Genomic DNA, 18,514 nt, shown 5'->3' with positions numbered 1-18,514 from the left:
ATTAATAAATAAAAGATGGGGTATACTTCACATCTTCAGAAAAAAAAAAAGCATGCGTTTAGTTGTTTGAGAAAGGGACAACTGAATTTTTACAAGCGGCTAATCACTTGACAGTGCATTGGTTTCTGCCAGAACACCAATCGAGAGCCAATCATCCTGCTGTTTTACTGCCCAAGACAGCATAATTAACACAAGACAGTTCAAGAGGTCACAATGCATGTGCATTATGTTAGAAGGAGCGAGTGTAATGAGCCAGACTTGTGTCTGGGTGGCCGCTACTCAGCTACTCGATCGTGTAACCCACAGAAGCGGGCACTGCAAACTTATGCATCATATCATATAGTGCAATGAGTGCTATCCCATTCATAGTTAATCACATTCTTATTATGCATTTTCCATTGGCCATGTGAATGTCAGAGGCTCTGCTCGAATAGGGCGCATGACCAGCTACCAATTCCATGCAGCGCAATAGAGAAACACCATTAAAACATTTCTGCAGAAGGGCAAACAAAATCTGGTGTTGTAACGTCCAGCAGAGACAAGAAAGTGAATTCGTTCATGTAAACCAGGCGTGCAGAACAAAGACCCATTTGCTTACCAAACTTTCACATTCACACAAACACGGACTACGTAAATGTTTCCCTATGTAAATCAATTGTTTATAAATTAAACTTGAAGTTCCTTTTGGTAATCATGAACACTTGTCCCCTCTTGGCATAGTTGTCCGGCCTGCTGTAAACCATGGAAGTGATAAAAATTCATCCAAGAGATCTCCCGGAGCTCACCAGCAGTAACGTGAGTAACCGCCCTGTTCCCGATTCTTCAGGATACCGCAAACATGTTTGGTTCTCAAGCCTGGTCTTAGAAAAGATCTGTATTCAGAAACATATCAACCAGAAAATGCACAGAGGGCTCTAGCTCCCAATTCGCTCACCGATGGACTCTAGAAGGAGCGCAAGCGTGACTAATCTTCCCCCACAACAGCCAACACTCACAGTTCTAGATCAGCAGGGCAGCTGTTTCCCAGGGGGGTGGGGTCTTACTTCCCACTGCTTCAGCGTCAGTTTCATCCCATTTCCATAATGAAATGGTTCTGGCTCGGTCATGAGAATGTATTTTTGAAGAATGGTGGGTCTTCAGTAGAACCCAAACGTGTGCCTCTCTCCAGTCGCCAATACAAAGTGCTGCCACACCCCCAGTTTCCCACATAGATGTGGACTGTCCAAGAAGGGTACCATGAAGCATTAAGCCCGTTCTAGTAAAACTCTAATCTTGTTTTTAAATTGTTTACAATGGTATACGCCTTCTAGCCCTCAATGAGCTACATCTCAGGGCAAAGTCATATCCCACTTTTGCCACATTAGGGCATTCGGCAGGTCTTCAACTGGAACACGCAGCTATAGTAGCTCTGTCTCATGGAGGAGCGCCATGCTTTCAGGAAAGAGCCGAAGGCCCTCTTTTTCTAGTGGGCTCACCCTATCCCAGTCTACTTATCATTAATCTCCAGAGGGCCTTGCATTACCTCTCAATTCCATGCACTGGTTGTTGCCTCTTTAGTTATGAGCGGGGTTGACTATTGCAATTCCCCATTTCTAGCTCAGCCTGCATATTTGATTCACCTGCTCCAACTCTTACAGAATACCGCCGGAAGAGTTGTGGCGCACACTCCCCTTGCTACACACATTTCTTCCATTTTTCATAAGTTGCATTGGCTCCCAAATGGGTTCAATTTAAGTCCTTGTGCATTGTGCACAGTGCCTTCTATATGACCAGGGCGGAGTAGCTTCAACTTAAATTCTGTCCCCATGTACTGTGCTGTCATTTGTGCTCTCAGACTACTTATACTATTCAAGTTCCTTGCATAAGACAGCCCTGTGTAGGTAGTTGTGCCTTCTCTGTGGCGGCTGCAAAGTTATGAACTCTCTCCCTGTGACTCAACACACTACCGAAAATCATCTCTTGTTCCATCGCTCTTTGAAGACTGTTTTTTAGCTTTTGTCTTCCTCAGCTACCCAACTGGGGTTTATCGCCAAGATGCCTTTTTAGGATAAGGTGCGCTTAATATGCTTAGTTATGTTAACTAAATTTAACACTTCTGCCCTCTAATGAATAACCTGCAACTACTCTTACACTGAGTGCAAGTGTCTATTCTGGCTGCTATGTTCTATACCACCTGCAGGCGCTGAAGCACAAATTGATCAGATCCTATGTAAAGATAAAAACAATTGTCAAGTTTAGCTACAATAATGGCTCAAGTGAGAGGTCTTCATCGTCTTTGAAGCAGCAAATCATTTACAGACCTAGTAATATAAAAATCCACAGAAAGTTTGAAATCAAGCGCTGCATCCAAAGTTGTATACTTTTTCACTAGATCTACGTGGGAGTCTCCTTATATTTAGTGTTGAAATGTTTTAATATGAGAACAGTAAAATCTCTTCATGTCGGATTTCCTCCCGCTTCCAACTGCTGTAATAATAGCAGTTAACCAATTTAATGTATCCACCTTGAAAAGATGAGGCGTCGAGTCCGCCTTGCCAGGTTTGAAACCTTTGACATTCTGAATGTCAAAATGTGCAAACCTGGCAAGGCGAACTCTGCCCCTCACGTTTGCAAGGTGGAAACATTAAATTGGATAACAGCCATTATATGCATTCATTTGTACAAGGACCAAATGGGGTTTCAAAGATTTGTCCACTTAACCGAATGCTGGTTTTTCCATCATTTTATGTAGTGTGCCACAATTCTACAATGCGTACACTGCTTGAGAATTTAACTCTTAACTGCACAATTGACTTTTTTGCTCAATTCAAAATGTACATAAACGTAGTTCGAGAATTCTATGCAAAGCATTGGGTGAGATTCTTTCGAAACATGCAGAAATATTTTTCGAAAATCCACTGCCAGATCATAACTTCACAGCGAAGCTCCTTTCCACACTACATTAATTGTACATAGATGCTATATTGTGCACACTGACATTCTACCTTATTTGCTGACCTGCTCCACTCAACATAATGCAACAATGAAACAAGAAAGGCAGGCTAACAAAAGTACATAGCAGTCACTGACTGGACACATGGAGGGTGTCCAGGGCTTAGGTCTAGAAAGCACAGAGTAAGGCTGGGAAAGATACAGGAGACACTAAACTCATCCTTTCGTGTGGCACTTACCCCCTCTGTCCCATTTATGGCCTTAACCCTGCACCTTTCCCTTCTGCAAACTAAGGTCTGGATACCCTGGTGTGGGCACACAATGTCACCTCTCTGACATGCCGAGGGGCTCAGTGGCGATTTGGAGCAGTATAAAAACATTTTTCATCGAGGTTTTATTAAACAGGGACGGATGTCAAAACAATATATCACTCAAACACTGGATATGTTTTCGGGCGGGTTGTCTTTTGGGCCAAGTTCCCCTTAGCACTCATTAGTATTTTACACCAATGGGTGAGAATTGGGTTTTCTAGGTTGTGCGACCCAGAGACACCCCATTCCTTGCTACCAAAATGTGATGTCTGTGACAACTAAACCCCAGTTAGAACAGCAGCACAGGAAATCTACACCACATTAAAGATATGCTTAGTGGTGGTAGGGAAGCATCCGTTAACATTTGAAAGTTGCAATAGAAGAGTAAAATCGAACCTCCCTCTTCTCTGCACCATATGCAAATGTCCTGGGAGAACGGAGGACTGAATTGGAAACTCCACTGCAGGTCAAAGTGGCACCAAGGGTGGTCTGCCTTTTCCCACAAATGAGAAATCGCACAAGTAGTGCAATGGTCGATGTGAAATTTTTCGGACCTACGACTGACACACAAGGACCATCCCTCCTTGGAGCAAGCACATCTGATCAAGATGTCAGGCCATGGTGTACCTTCTTCCATTGCTCCACAAGTTGCAGCTTTGAGAAGAGGGGGGGTTCCATTTTCTCTGACTGCAATAAGTGCTCAGGGATGCACCCCTTCCACTGCTGAGCACATCTTGGATTTACAAGCGGGACCTTGTTGTTGCCTTGGCTGGGTCATGTGTCTCCAAGGTCTGATAACTCTGCTGGTTCGTCCCAGCCTCCATAACTTGAACAAACGACAAAGGACCAGTGTCAAATTTCAGTGGGACCTTGCGTTTGGTTTGGCCGGGTCAGGGCTCCGCGAGGTTGGATACTTTTTCTGGTTGGTCTGCAACTAGAGAAAAGAAACAAAAAAAAATAAAAAAAAAGACCAACATTTTAAACAAGGCAATTTTTAGGTCTGAATTCCAAGGTCCTACCAACTAGTGTATGGGAAATGTGCAAAGGTTTGGAGTGCTGAGGCACCACACTTTCCACATAATTTTTCAAAAGCTAAAAACTACTGGACGAATTTCCTCCAGACGAGCAAAGAAACACTGATGATTCTTGTTGCTTTTGAAACAAACTTGGTGAAAGTATATCCGACGGTGCAGGCATGTATCTTACAATGTCACTTTTTCCATACGGGAATACCAATGCAAAGTGCAAACTTTTTTGAAACGCCAATCTTTTCAACTACTGAACACATTTACCCAAGATTTTCCAGTTTCGCATTGGCTCACAGATTTAACATTAACTAAATAGCGACAACCATCGCCCTGTAACACATTCGTCGGTACACACTGAATAAAAGGTCCATGTCAATATACTTTCTAGAACTAAAGAAAAAATAGCGTTCTAAAAATGTACATGCTTTAGGAGGGTTGTGTGGTTAATCCGTTTTTATTGTGATGCACTTACTAGTATGGTGGGGGTGATCGATGTGGGCCCTTTTGAAGAATAGTTTGATGATGCTAAAGCAGGTGTGAAAAAATTAGGCGATAGGAAGCAGCCATTTGTGTACCCACTCCACACACTAGGCTAACTCATGGGAGCAGAAGTGACAAGAACTTGGACGATTGAGAAAATATGACGCAATGTTAACTTCCAATAAATAGCTGGCAGAGAAAGAGCGCGCTTAGGACCAAATTACAGCACTTGGAATGATTCGGAGGCTCATTTTAGGATGATGTAAGGGGTCCTCTTGAGGCCTAGCCATCTCTCACAAGGTTAAAACCCAGACGGGACTGCCAAAATAATATGCATTATCGTTTGGTTATTACATTAACGAACCGAGAAGAAATGAAAGCACAGTGACATCATCCAATTCGACGTCGTTTTATGAGCGTGTTCAGCTGGGAAAGTCTGCCTCGGCTGTACAAATGCGGTCTAAGGATGAGACCAATCAGTGTGTGATGCAGAAAAGTATCACCCCAAATATGTAGTAACCAAATGAAATGGGGTCTACTTCCAGCACAGCTTGTTCAGCCATTTTTATTCAGCGAACGCAGAAACGACAGTATTATTAAATGCCATGTGCGTCAGGCTCATCCATGTACATGTCTCTATAAAGAGAAACTATGGTTTGGAAATACTTCGGTGTATCCCAGTGCAACCTACATGCAACACAAAGCAGGTAGCACCCATTTCAGAGAACCCACCCAACCCCACCTTATAACTGCTAATCATCGCACATGGGAAAAATATGCATTCATGGCACCATTCATACAGACAAGGCTGTAGTAGCTGTGCAGCGAATGCCCTTTCAGACAAGGATACAGCGCTGCGAAGTCAGACCAATGGCACCTGTGAGCTATCCGGCAAGTTGCATTTCAGGTGCGTTTGTTACACTGGTTGAACCACAGATGGTGAGATAGTTCAGTAAGATAAGGATATCTTGCAACATTCTCTGGGATTTATAGGTCTCAAGTTGAAATTCTAACCACGAAAGAGCACCCAGTTATAGGTCACTAAAAGTACCACCAATTTTGGTTAATGCGGTCTTCGAAAGATTTGAGAATGAATAACCGTGTATCATTCTTATTAGTGCCTATAGACGATTCATTTTTTTATGGGGCACAGCACAAGCAGTGTCGGCTATTCTTACTTACAGCCTAGAACTCGGCCAATCAATCCTTTCCCGGCATTGTTTAATAGTCTCACTGCAGTAAGATGATGTCATGTGCAGTGTATCAGTACATAAAAGTCACGCCGCTGCGTACTACGACTCTCACGCACGCACGCACGCTCACTCACTCAGGTCCTGATATCGGGCAGTCTCATCTGCCTGTTTTTAATGACAGCCCAGTCAAGTCACAACTAATACTCCAATGCCCCCGCACCGAAAAGCAAGCTGTTAGAACGTGGTGTCACCATATAAAATATTCCGTCTCCTGGCCATGAGTTGAACACTCGCGCACATTGTTCCGGGTCTGCAGCCGTACTACTTACTGTAAAATGTGCACCTCCCTCGTCCGTCCAACTGCCTGATCTATTGCCTGCGCAACATGCTAAAATAATGCTAGAGGTGGGGCTTTACTCCTGAAGAGAAACGGCAACAGTGCCACACTGCAGCCTTTCACAGCTCGCAGCCCGCAATGTCCCCCCCACCCCGGAACCAGCAGCATTACCTCACTGCAGCCTTGAGACACTCCGAGCATTCAGCCCGGCTCTTACCCAGCGTGCCCCACGCCACACAAAGACAACAGAGGTGTGACCAATCAGGGCGCGCCGGGACGGCCCCGTGCAGGCTACCGCCTCCCTGCCTCTCCCCGCCGCCCATTGACAGGCTCGGCCCGCTCCGCCTGTCGTCATGGCAACACCTCCCGGCCCTGTTCCGCCGGGGCCCGTTCGAGTACTCCCCTCTTCCGCCACTCACAAGCTTCACTAATTATAAAATGGAACATGTTTTTTTTTTGGTTGCGAACAGACACAATACGTCCCCTTTAGCAAGCAGAAAAAAAAATAGATCCATTAAAGAATTATTTTTCCAACCAATCAAGCATGCGCTTGGACAGATGGGATTAGTCGACAAAATCCAAACAAAAATACAATAGTTCCGCGTGGTACTGGGCTGCCATGTTGCGCTATATTCAGTTTGTTCGCGGGCAGGTGCTCTAGTGTGGTCGTAGAAGTGGAGAACGTCAGTGCAGTGCATGGGGCGGTGACAACACAGCGGAGAGACCGCCGGGCTCATGATATTCGAGCACCATGTGAGGCGGCGGAGCAGGTGGCCAGGCAGCCACCTTGCAAAACACGCGGCACTTACATACTTGCCAACCCTACAGATTTAGACAGTAGGCTACTGCTTCTGAAGCAGCCCTACCGCCTACAGATTTCTGTGACAGATCCTACTGCTTTTTACAGTGACAAGTAATTTATGTGATTGTAAGGCAGGCTCCAGGACAGAGCATGGAACACATTGATCAGTTTGTCTATACAGTGGACTGTTAGGTCAGTGGATTGGTCTGAGCCCAATCAAAGTAATCACCTGACAACTACGTGACTCTCCTGCTCTCTTGCCAGTACAACCCTTAGGACGGTGAACCACGAGTGAAGGCAAGTGGCAGAGCGTACCACCATCACACAGCATGACAATTTGGTGTTAGCATTCACAATTATACATTTATAACATTTCATCAACTTTCCATGTTGTGCTGTTTGTATGTTGTGTATCTTCCTGTGATGTCATTGTTATGGGAATTATTATTTTTCAAACTTGAAAAATCCTACATCTTTTTGGTCACAAAATGCACGTAATGCAAGTATTCACTTACTGCGGTGAAAATGCAACTTTCCCTTGCTACCTCATTATTTACTAGAAGTCCAAAGTAACTTGCAGCGTCAGGATAAACGAGCATGCCTATTTAAATGGAACAAAACGATGACCCCATCAAGACTAATATACATAGCATGGCGCAAAGTAAGCTTGCGAAGTAGCACGAGGTGTGCCTATAGAGTACCACTGCAGCACCTTTTGATCCAACTCGCTCTAAAATGCACATTAACAGTGCATTTTTGTACAGTAGACATCCAGTGCACATGCATCACACCAAGAGTTCTCGCAAATCCACCCTCCTCGTCACCTTCATTGCATCTGTAATCGGGGCATTATTTCCTTCCTGCACCAACCGAGGAACTGATTCTGATCGCCACGTAAAATAAGAAAAGACATTCCGGGATGAAACGAGGCTTTTCATATTTGCTTTCTGTGTGTTTAAAGGTATAGGCAAGAAAAAGGCACATCATTCTCTACCTTTGATGACACCCTCCACATTTTACTCGTCAGTAAAGACAAAAGACTGCCTCAAAAGATGAGGAGAAACCTAGTGGCAAATACCAAGATAGAGAGGAGGTGGAGCTGGTCTGGAAACGCATGGGGTTTCAGAGCCTACAGCCCTGGGAAATTCCTCAGATCCCAAAAAGATTCAAATAAACATACTCTGATCTTCAAAGAAAAGATTTTGAAAGAATGGAAATACCCGTAAAACAGAATGCATCGGTTGTTATCTAAACTATACCCATTAAAAGTTAAAGACACCTTTGTCCCTGAAGCTGTTTTAGTAGAATGCATCTTAACCAGCTAGTGAGCAGGCCCTTCGTGGCACCCGAAGAAGCAGCAGTCAGGAACTCTGTAGAGTAGACAAACACAGTCCTGAAGAAATCGTATGCAGGCGTGCATCTGGAATCGAGGGCACATTTGTATGATTACTATAAAGCTGAAAAAGTTATTTTCACGTTAAAAAGGTACAAAAGACCAGGAAAGGAGCAACCGATTGTGCGCCTATCCCGAGGGATATGCAGGAGCAGGTTGAGCTCCCTGACATGGCATATGATAGCGTCGGAGCCACAGCTATGGGATAGGAGCAGGATTTTTTTTGCCAGGCGTTACATCCCTTTAAGAGACTGGCAGCCAGAGGGGTTCTCAAAAGCCCCATAATTCTGAAAAGCATATTTGAAGGAAATAAACTATTTGTTGACTCTTAAGAGGACACGGTTCGTAAGGTATTACGAGTTGATCAACATGTAGACACATTAAGGAAAGAGTGTGGTTCCTGGATCCTGATGGCCTGTCTGGTGAATGAGGAAGGCACTCTGTCATCCGGATGCAAGCCAAGGTTGACCTGCAAGGCCCAGATGTTTCCCGGACAGACAGTAAAGGCCCACGTCCCCCACTGGAAGCTAAAATACCAACTACAGAGGGCCGGTGAGTGAAAGACTCCAGCACTTTTTCAGGACATGGGCAATGTGGTCTGCAGACGCCTTGGCCAATCAGACGGTACAATGGGGCTTAAACGATGGAATTCTAAGCCCCACCTGCACAGTCAGGCACTATCTTGACACCTACTCCAAGATTCAAGATCAAGACAGCAGCCACGGAGAGGACCATCACAGAACTGCTAGAGAAGGCCTTTGCGAGCCCTCAACCCCCACAGAGCAGGCAGATCAGGGGCCCTATTCCATAATCTTCCTAATCCGATTGGGCAAGTACAGATTGATATTTAAAATCAAGGCTTGTAAAAGGGCTGAAAATTCAAAATGAAGATGCTAAAAAAAAAAATCCTCCTCGTGTCAAGAGGACAATGCTCGGCATTGGTAGATCTGCACAATGCTTACCATCACATCGCGATTATGCCCACTCAGCACAAGTTCCTCAGATATACTCGGGGGTGGGGCTATTATCAGTTTCAGGTATTGATAATTGGGCTGACACCAGCTCCCAGGCTCTTTACAAAGTTGGCGCCCCCCACTAGCTGACACGGCTCCATCTTGAGGGCATAATTTTTCCATATCTAGCCAATTGGCTGGTCAAGGCTTCCAGAGTGGTATGACAGGACTCACTTGCAGAGGATGTGTCAGGCTTTGGAGGAACGGGGCTTTCTGGTAATTTGGTAGAAATCTCAGTTGTCTCCATCCCAAGTGCTGACAATTATAGGAGCTCAGTATTGTACCGGGCAGGGGAAAGTGTTTTTTCCAGTAGAATGAGCAGAACACCTACTCCCAGTATTGCCCAAGGCCTTTGTGAAGAACCAGGTATCAGCAAGGGAGCTCCCGACAGTACAGAGGAAAATGTCTCCAGCATGTTTCTGGTTCCATGGACAAGGACACACCTCAGACCCCTGGTCTCTCAAGTTCACAGACATGATCTTCCAGAATCCCAGGAGTACGAGGCTCTGATCCCCATATTCACAAGTTCTGGGGTGGTGGCTACATATCGGGAATCTAAAGAAGGGGATCCGTTTAGAAACCCTTTGAGATCACTCTTTCTGCCAATGCCAACACTCTAGGATGGGATGCCACCCTGGGAGAAAGTTCCTATCAGGAGATAGAACTAGGAGGAAATGGGCCAAATCCTCAAATTGGAGTCGAGCTGGAAGGAATTGGCAAAAACCAACAGTGATTTGTCAGGAACTGAAGGGTCAATCGGTCCTAGTCTTTACAGACAATTCCAAGTAAATCGCATAGGTGAACCGTCAGTGGAGGATGAGATCAAGGGCATTGGATTCCTAGAGATGCAGCCCCCACAAGGGGAGTGGAGAATGGGGTGGTTGACAGACACTGCAGTGTCTTCCTGAGTTCGGTGGGGTGGGAGTGGTCTTGCCAACGGGAACCTTTTCAGTTCATCTATTGGATGTTCTGGATGCTCTTATCTCCCCAAGGTAGACCTGTTCGTCTCACAAGATCAGCGAAGTTGGATCTATTTTGCACAAGGTTTCAGACAGACCAGCTATCTGGGATGGATGCAATGTGATTGGAGTGGCCTCAGGAGTTGATATTAACTCCAATTCCCTTGATGCCCAAAGTAGCCCAGAAGATAGGGCAGCAAGTCCCCATATTGTGTTGGTACCATATTGGCAAGGAGGGGTTGGTTTCCCACGTTGTTAGTACTACAGAGAGGAGTAATGGAAAATCTCAAATTGACCCAGGTCTCTAGTCAGTATTTCTGGACGTGCATGATTCAAATGTCGGTCTGGAAAATTAAAGGGGCCTTATCATTGGGTTGTCTGATCAGGTGGCAGAGAGGATTCTTCATTCTAAACATACAGCGACACTCATATGGTAAAACAGGACCAACTACAATAGGTATGGAATTCCCCCCTTTATGTTGTTTTATAGCAGCTATGTTGCAGTTCTTGCAGGATGGGAACCATGGTTTAACCGAGTCATCCTTTAGAGCACAGTGGGCTGCTCTTAAAGCTCTGAAGAGTGATCAGGACTGGATTCATTTTTAAAAAACATTTTTTAAACTTTTTTGTTTATTGGCAAACCTGTCAGAGTACAACAGGTTACATGCGGGTTCCAAAGCAATCAGGAAGACAGGCAAGAAACTTTTACAACAGATTTAGTTTGTGGGGATTCCAGCATACATACATTACTTTCATATTGGAAAGTTTTGGTTAATGATATTACCTTACATCAATTGTACGGTTACACTCACTGGGGAAGGTTAGACAGGTATGTTTGAAACTCACATATGTTCCTGGGGCGGGATGTGGGAGGCAGCGAGTAAACATACTATTGCTCACATCCCTGGGCCCAGGTTAGTGCGGCCATCCATACTTTGTTGCTCGGTGGGGAGGAAGGTTTCCATTTCTGTAGCAGTCATCTCTTAGCGATCATACAGCCCACGTTTACGAATGCACACATTTTTATGTTCAGGATATTGTTCCAGACACGGAACAGGACTCCCAGAGGGGTGAGATTGAGAGGGATGTTCACTACAATGGAGAGAGTTTGTAATATATTGTCCAAGAAGGACTCTAGTTGAACACAAAGTCAATAAATGTGCATATGGTCAGCCGAGTTGGACTGGCCTCTGGGGCAGAGGTGTTCTGTGCCATGGGAGATTCTGGTGAGCTTTTGGGGGATGTAATACATTCTATTCAACAATTCATATGGAATGCATCAGAACCTAAATCACAAAGAGACCTGTTCAGTATGTGGTGTTGGATTACTCCACCCATAGATTGTCGGACCAACTATAAGGTGCTTTAGATGCAGAGTCAGATTGTCTGCCCAGGAGCACTTTGTATAATGTTAACATTATTCTGCGGGTGCCGCTAGAATTAGCTATGTACATCACTGCTTCCATTTCTGGGGGCTCCGATGGAAAACAGGGCCACTGTGATTGTGCCGCCGCTCGCATCCTCTAGTATTGCAGCAATTCTAGGCCTGAGCCAGTGTGTCTCTCCTGCCATGATTATGGTGCAATAAATTCCCCATCTGGGAACAGATCAGTAAGAGCGCTGTAGTCTAGCCCCTCCCAATGCGTTGCCAAGGTGGTGTCCCAAGTGGGGCCCAATCCAGGGAATCTCCATATCGGGAGCCATTTGTAGTATGGATGTACCTCAGTATTTACTGCTAGTATGTAGTGCCAGTCCAGTAGAGTGGAGGAGACTGGATCGTACAGGCAGTCATCTTTGTATGTGTGATTCATGATTAGTGTTCCAAGATCTGATTCGCCGGTTGCTAGGCGCTCAAGTTTGACATGTGGTGGTTGTTAATTTTCAACATTCCAGCAAGAGGCGTATTTGGCCTTTGCCACTACCCACTATAGTTCACGGTTGGGGGCCGCAACCCCCCCCCCCTGTCGTATGACAGAGCCATGTCCGACCATTTCTTACGGACCGCCCCAGGATGACAGGAATTGCGCACAGCGCGAGTGTAGTTTGGAGAAGGGTTTTCCCGGCAGACCGGGACATTGGCAAATATATATCAGAGTTTTGGTACTAGCACCATCTTCACCAAGGATAATTTACCAGCTATCCTGATTGGAAGTGCTCGCCACCTAGTCAGTCAGTTTGCTCTCCACATAGGTCATCATTGCTGCATAGTTATCTATCAAGAGGGATGGCTTTGCCCCAAATACTTCACCCCTAGGTATTTAATTGCATTGGGGGACCGGTGGGGGGGTATAGGCCCCTTGGTTGCTTGGTGTTGCTAGTGAGTGGGAATATTTCTGATTTGGTATAATTTATTGTGAACCAAGAAAAGCTTCCCAAGTGAATCACATTCCAAAGGATAGGATCAAGATTTTCTTGTGGGTCCCTTGCATATAGCAGGACATCGTATGCGTATAGTTATACTATGTCAGGCTGACCCTCGAGGTGGATTCCTCGGTGACCGTGACGGGAACAAATCATGTCGGCCATTGGTTCAATGGCCAGAGTGAAGAGGATCAGGGAGAATGCCCGTCATGTGCCCCTGCTTAAATTGAAGGGTGACGATTTATAAGAGTTTACTAAGACACTGGCTGTGGGGCCTGTGTTTAGAAGTTTGATATAGCAAAGCATTTTCTGGGGCAATTTCCATTTTCCTGAGGACCACTCTGAGCATCACTGCCTCCGCGTCTATTCTTGCCATGATGCCAAATAGGCACCTGATATTCAGCGATGTTGACCTGCCCGGGATAAAGCCCCCCTGGTCATTGTGTATAATGTGGGGCATCAAAGAGAGAAGTATATTTGCGAGATCTTTGGCGAAAAATGTTAGTGTCCACATTTATCAGAGAGAGGGGTCTGTAAGACCTGCATTAATTACTTAGCTTGTCAGGTTTAAGGAGGATGGTTATGGTAGCATCTTGCAAGGACTTGAGGAGAATGGCCTCATGAAGTGACTCCGCCTATACCTCAAGAAGGCGCAGAGCGAGTAGGGTTACCTGCTCTTGGTAGAATTCGGAAGTGAGGCCATCTGGGCCCGGGGCTTTCCGCTTTGGCAGGTTGGCTATCACTGCTAGGAGGGGGCTTCAAGATATTCACTGGCTTGGGCGCTCAGGTACGATAGGGGGATCCCTTCGAGGAGGGAATGTATGGCTTGTGTTTTGTGGTGTTGCTCAGAAGTATACAGGGAGCTATAAAAGTCAGAGAGCACTTTTAGGATTTCCTGGTCTGACCATTGGGGGTTTCCCAGTGGATCTGTGATACAGTCCACCTGAGTGCGCCCACTCTCTCAGATTTGGTTAGTCTGGCTAGGGTTCTGCCCGGTCTTTCCCCCTCCCCGTATTTTCTAGCTGCTTGTTGGCGTGAGAAGTAGCGCACCTCCATAAGGGTATGCACCTTGAATTGCTCTAATTCAAAGCGTATCTGTGCTAGAACCTGTGGTTTTGAGTGGTCGGGGTATTCTTGATCTAGGGATTTAAGCTTGGATTCGGAGCACTGGAGATCGCTCCTTATGGTTTTTACGACACCTGCTTCTCTAGAAATTGACATTCCATGGATGTAAACCTTGAAGGCCTCCCACCGTACACCAGCAGTGGTTGCACCTGCTTCATTAGAGCAAAATAAGTCTATATCTGAGCGGATCTCCACCTTAAATACTAGGTCATTGATTACTTCCGATTTGAACCGCCAGGTGACACCCAACCGAGGGGGCCTACCCGTGCTTAGGGTCAGTACGACGGAGGAGTGATCAGAAGTACAGCAACGTTCCCCACTCTGTTCATTAATGAGCCAGGGGTCAGGTATAAGTCTATACGCGATGAGCTGTCATGCACTGATGAGTAGAACGTGTATTGTCGCTCTCATCGGTGTAGTGCTCGTCAGGTGTCCCTTAGTTCCAAGTATTCCATGTGTGCTCAGAGTTGCCGAGCCGCCCTCGAATGGGGTCTGGGGCCCATGCCGGTCCCGTCCATAGTTTGATCTAGGATTAAATTCATATCGCCCACCAACAGGATCATAATCCCAATGTAAATAGTGAAGTGATACTACTACATCAAAGAATTCAGGGGGCGGGGGGTCAATATAGGGGTAGTATGTGTTGATAATATAGCGCCCACCGGGGTCTAAGTATTTCTTTTTTAAGGCAAAGTTTACAGATTTGTTAATTAGTGATATGACCCCCCCCCACCTAGATTGGGTGAAGTACGATGTGAAAAACCTATTTGCCCTAGATGTTTGTGCAATGCCCATGGATGCCCCCTCCTTGGTGTGTCTCCTGTAGGAGAAGAATCTTTACCCCATGCCTATTCGCATTAGCCATAACTTTGCGTGATTTAGTGAAGTTTCCCTATGCCCCTAACATTCCAGCTCATCACTTTCAATTCCACTGCATTAGATCTGTAATTTTTAGTGGGTGTCCCTCCGACCTCTGATCATTCGTTCAGTCTTTACAAATTTGACCATTTCCGACCTTGTATTCTGCTGCCAAATAATGTTCCCCGTTTTCCTCCTACCCATTGCAGTAGCGCAACTGGCGCGTAACATTTTGGATGGATCCGGTACGAACATAGATCCAACCTCCCTCACTGCCCCCCTCAACCTAGCAGTGTGAATCCTTATACCTTTTCCTCACCCCACCCGTGGCCTGCCCCAACATGGCCACCTTTCCAAATCTTGGCCCAACATTAACTTAGCAGCTGCTACGGGGCTGACTGCTGCCTGCGCCACAACTTAGTTGCAGGATCACATATTTAAATGTACATGTGTCGGCGGTAGGTTACACAACGGGTGCTATGTGCTCATTGTAGAATTAAGGATAGCTGATGATGTGGTGATAGCCAGATCCCTCAAACCGGCAGTGGATTGTCCCTGTCATTTTCCCAGTGGTCCGGGTTCGGTATCTGAGCCTCTATGAATTTAACCACTTCGTCTGGGACTGCAAAAAAGTAAATTTTGCCTCGGAATTGGAATCACAGACAGGCTGGGAACAGCATTGCGCACTGAATTGCGGTCTAAGAGCAATTGCTTGACTCTGGTGAACTGGCGCCCCTCATGTTGGACCCAAAGTGAAAAATATGGGAAGATTCGTACTGTCTGGGAGCCCAGTAATAGAGATAATATTCTGCACCTAGCCAGAGAGAAAAAGGAACTGTCGTGGAAACTTAGGTTCTTCACAATGATGGGTCACGGGTTTAGGTTTGGGGGCGAGCCGGGTGGGCCCGCTCCGCTGACAATTCAAATGTTATTTCTCCTGGAGTGCTATTCAAGATAGTCGCATTTAGACTTCACGGTTTTCATGTCCTTCACCAGGGTTGCCCCTGTGTTATGAAGCCTTGTACGGTATCTTCGGTCGCCCCAATCCGCGTCGCCACCTCTGTGATGCACCCAGATTCCCTAGCAAGCTGTGACCTCATGGATGCCACGTTGGCCGTTATATCGTCCAGCTTCTCATGGACTGCTGCAAAGCCCTTGGCCATAGCTTCCATCATGTCAGTGAGGTCAAGGGGTGGATTCATAGTTGGTTGTGTTTGCTCAGAGTGCGAGCTAGCTCTGGGGTCTTGCGGGGAACAATTTTTGCAAATTTGTCCATGACCCCCGATTTCTTTCCACTTCCTGCACCTCTGGTCATGGTGGGTGGGTCAGCCTGGGGGTGGCACCAGGCTCCCATGCCAGGAGACCCTAAAGACAGTTACTACTCTAGTGTGTGCCAGGCCATGTTGGTCTGGGGCCAGCAAGGAGGGCTAGTAATAGCAGGGTGCTTCAATATGCGGCCATGAGTCCCAGTTCCCTGCACCTGCCTAGTCACTCCATAGCCCTCCGCGTATCTGGATAGGCGCGTGAGCCAGGCCGAGGGTCATGGGACCGTAGGTCTGGTGCGGCTAGTGGCCTCACATCATCCCTATATTTGCTGGTGGTTGGGCATAATTGTTGGGCCCGGTTCCAGTGGACAGTCAGTGTGGTGGTAGTGGGCCGACCACGGTTTGGCGCCCAGTCCTCCCTCCGCCCACTGAAATGAACCTTTAGGTTTGTTTTGAAGAGAGTAACTTGGGCTGTTACTTGCTGGCTTTGCCCCCTGCCTTGTGGCCCCAGGTCGGGTTTAGGGTGGAGTGCAAGGCAGTCCTATGGCCTGGGGTCTGGGCCCCCCTCCGCAGTGTGCTGTCTCGAGCCGCTGATGTGTCGCGTCACAGGATCGTGGCCGGGCCCGACAGGTCACAGTTCCTCACCAATTTCTCGCTGGGTTGAGAATTCAGCAGCTCCTTCCCCTCCTGAGAGGTCGGATCTAAAGTGGACCGCAGCAGGCTGCACGGTCTCCGGTTTCTTCCGTCGTTGGGGTCAGTTGGTCCCCTCAATGGTGGGCACCGATGCTCCAAGTTAGAGTTCACAAGCTTAGTTATTGCTGCTACCACTTGAGCTATTCGTTGCGCCGTTAGCGGAGCTCCGGCACTAGGCAGCCATCTTGGGACAGGAATATTAAAGGGTAGGGCATGGTGGGAAGGTACAAAAGAGTCTGGCATCACCCAGACCCCTGGTGCACAAGGGTGCTCCCCCATGATCTCCAATTAGCACTTCAGCCCCTCCAGGTTGCCCCTTTTGAGCCCATTAATATTAAGTTCCTGTCCTTAAAAACAGCATTCTGAGTTACAATCACATCAGCTTGCAGGTTGGAACACGTTATGCAATACCCTTTACCTTATAAATACAGGCTGTAAATGTTTTGAGGTGGGATCCTAAGTTTGTGCCTAAAATGGTGTCAACATTCGTAAGATGCGATTCTTCCTGCTTTTTTTCAGAACCCCCGGACTCCAGGTATGTGTATTGACGCTTGAATAACAGTGCTCGAGTATGTGCAGAGGACAGAAAGTTCCAGGAAAATTAAGTCATTGGTGACTTTCAGGGCAACAGGGCTGGCAGTAAGGGTTTCTGTGGTATCAAACAATGGATAAAGTTGGTGTTGTCCATGGCATATGCAACATCTGGGCTATTCTTGCACGTACAGGTGGAGAGCAGATCAACCAGGGGATTGGCAGCATCTAGGGCAGATGCTCAGAGGATGTTACAGGACGTTTGCAGGGCTGCAGCAAATACATGTACTAAACATTGCAGGTTACATTTGGACAACCCTGTGGATGGATCCTTTGAGCTGGGGGTCCTTGCGGCTGCTGCACAGAGTTCTGGTGTTAATCCTGGTGCAGTATTGACTGTAATAAAGTGGTGATGGGGAGCAGCAGCACATGGTGTTTGAGATGTGCATCAATGGTTACCCCTGCCCCCCACTTATGATTGGGTATAACTCATAGGTAGGTACTGGGACAAGGAAGAGGGACATGAAGGTAATTTTTGGATTAGTTACTGACAATCTTTATCAGTCTTACTCTTCCTCGTCACAGCACTGTCGTCCCTTCCCGCCAACCCTGGGTGTGGAAGGGCCCATCTGGCTTGGGAAATGAGACAAAATATTATGTGTAGGTATTATAGAGTGGCGGAGTCAGAAGGAAAATGTGAAAATAATTGTTCCTTTTAGGAAGGTGGGGATTCCTAGGTAAGTACTGTGATGAGAAAGTGTAAGACTACAAGTAATTAATATTTACCAATAAGTAATCCAGACAATATGGCACCTATGGTCAAACACTAGAATGCACCTCCACCATTATAAAATCATGGCAATGTAAACAAAATCTATTAACTTTAGTTAATATCTACTGGTTCTATTAACTTGTAATTAAAGTACTTAACTCTAATGAGTAGTGTGATGAATCCGGTGAAGTCAGCACTGATTTCCCGGCAGTGACATCCCCCCCCATGTGGTCAGAGGACGGCAGCCACTACCTGATCCTGACCCAGGTGGCAGCTATATGAGGGATGGTCACATGGGAGGAGCCAGCCGGAAGATGTCACGGCTCCATCGGAAGAGACAAGGTATCCCCCATTTTTCCTTGAAAATAAGATCCCCATGTCTGAAACCCTCATGGCCTATCGTCACATATTCACTCATTTTCCTAGGAGGAGCAGGAAAAACCCTTTTACCAAATCTACAAA

The 18,514-nt window shown here is 46.4% G+C and overlaps 1 protein-coding gene across 6 annotated transcripts in view; it reads right to left on the bottom strand.

Annotated features, from left to right (window-relative positions):
- The window catches only part of STOX2 (storkhead box 2), a 587,281-nt gene that overhangs the window by 180,712 nt on the left and 388,055 nt on the right, over positions 1-18,514 (bottom strand). The window contains exons 1-2 of one of the 6 annotated variants that reach the window (XM_069631481.1): positions 6,273-6,410; positions 3,870-4,176 (exon numbers count right to left, since the gene is read on the bottom strand). The exons of 3 other annotated variants lie outside the window; for them this stretch is intronic. In XM_069631481.1, coding sequence (XP_069487582.1) covers positions 3,870-3,879 — 10 coding nt within the window. In that variant the 5' untranslated portion in view covers positions 3,880-4,176; positions 6,273-6,410. Of the gene's footprint in view, positions 1-3,869; positions 4,177-6,272; positions 6,422-6,451; positions 6,525-18,514 lie in introns of those variants that run through there. 2 more of the 6 variants (XM_069631483.1, XM_069631482.1) reach the window with 2 other exon arrangements.

This window comes from Ambystoma mexicanum, chromosome 6q (assembly GCF_040938575.1).
Source record: "Ambystoma mexicanum isolate Mex_15411 chromosome 6q, UKY_AmexF1_1, whole genome shotgun sequence".
NCBI classification, from domain to species: domain Eukaryota; kingdom Metazoa; phylum Chordata; class Amphibia; order Caudata; family Ambystomatidae; genus Ambystoma; species Ambystoma mexicanum.
Note: the sequence above shows the minus strand (reverse complement) of the source record. Positions and strands in the feature narration are given on the sequence as shown.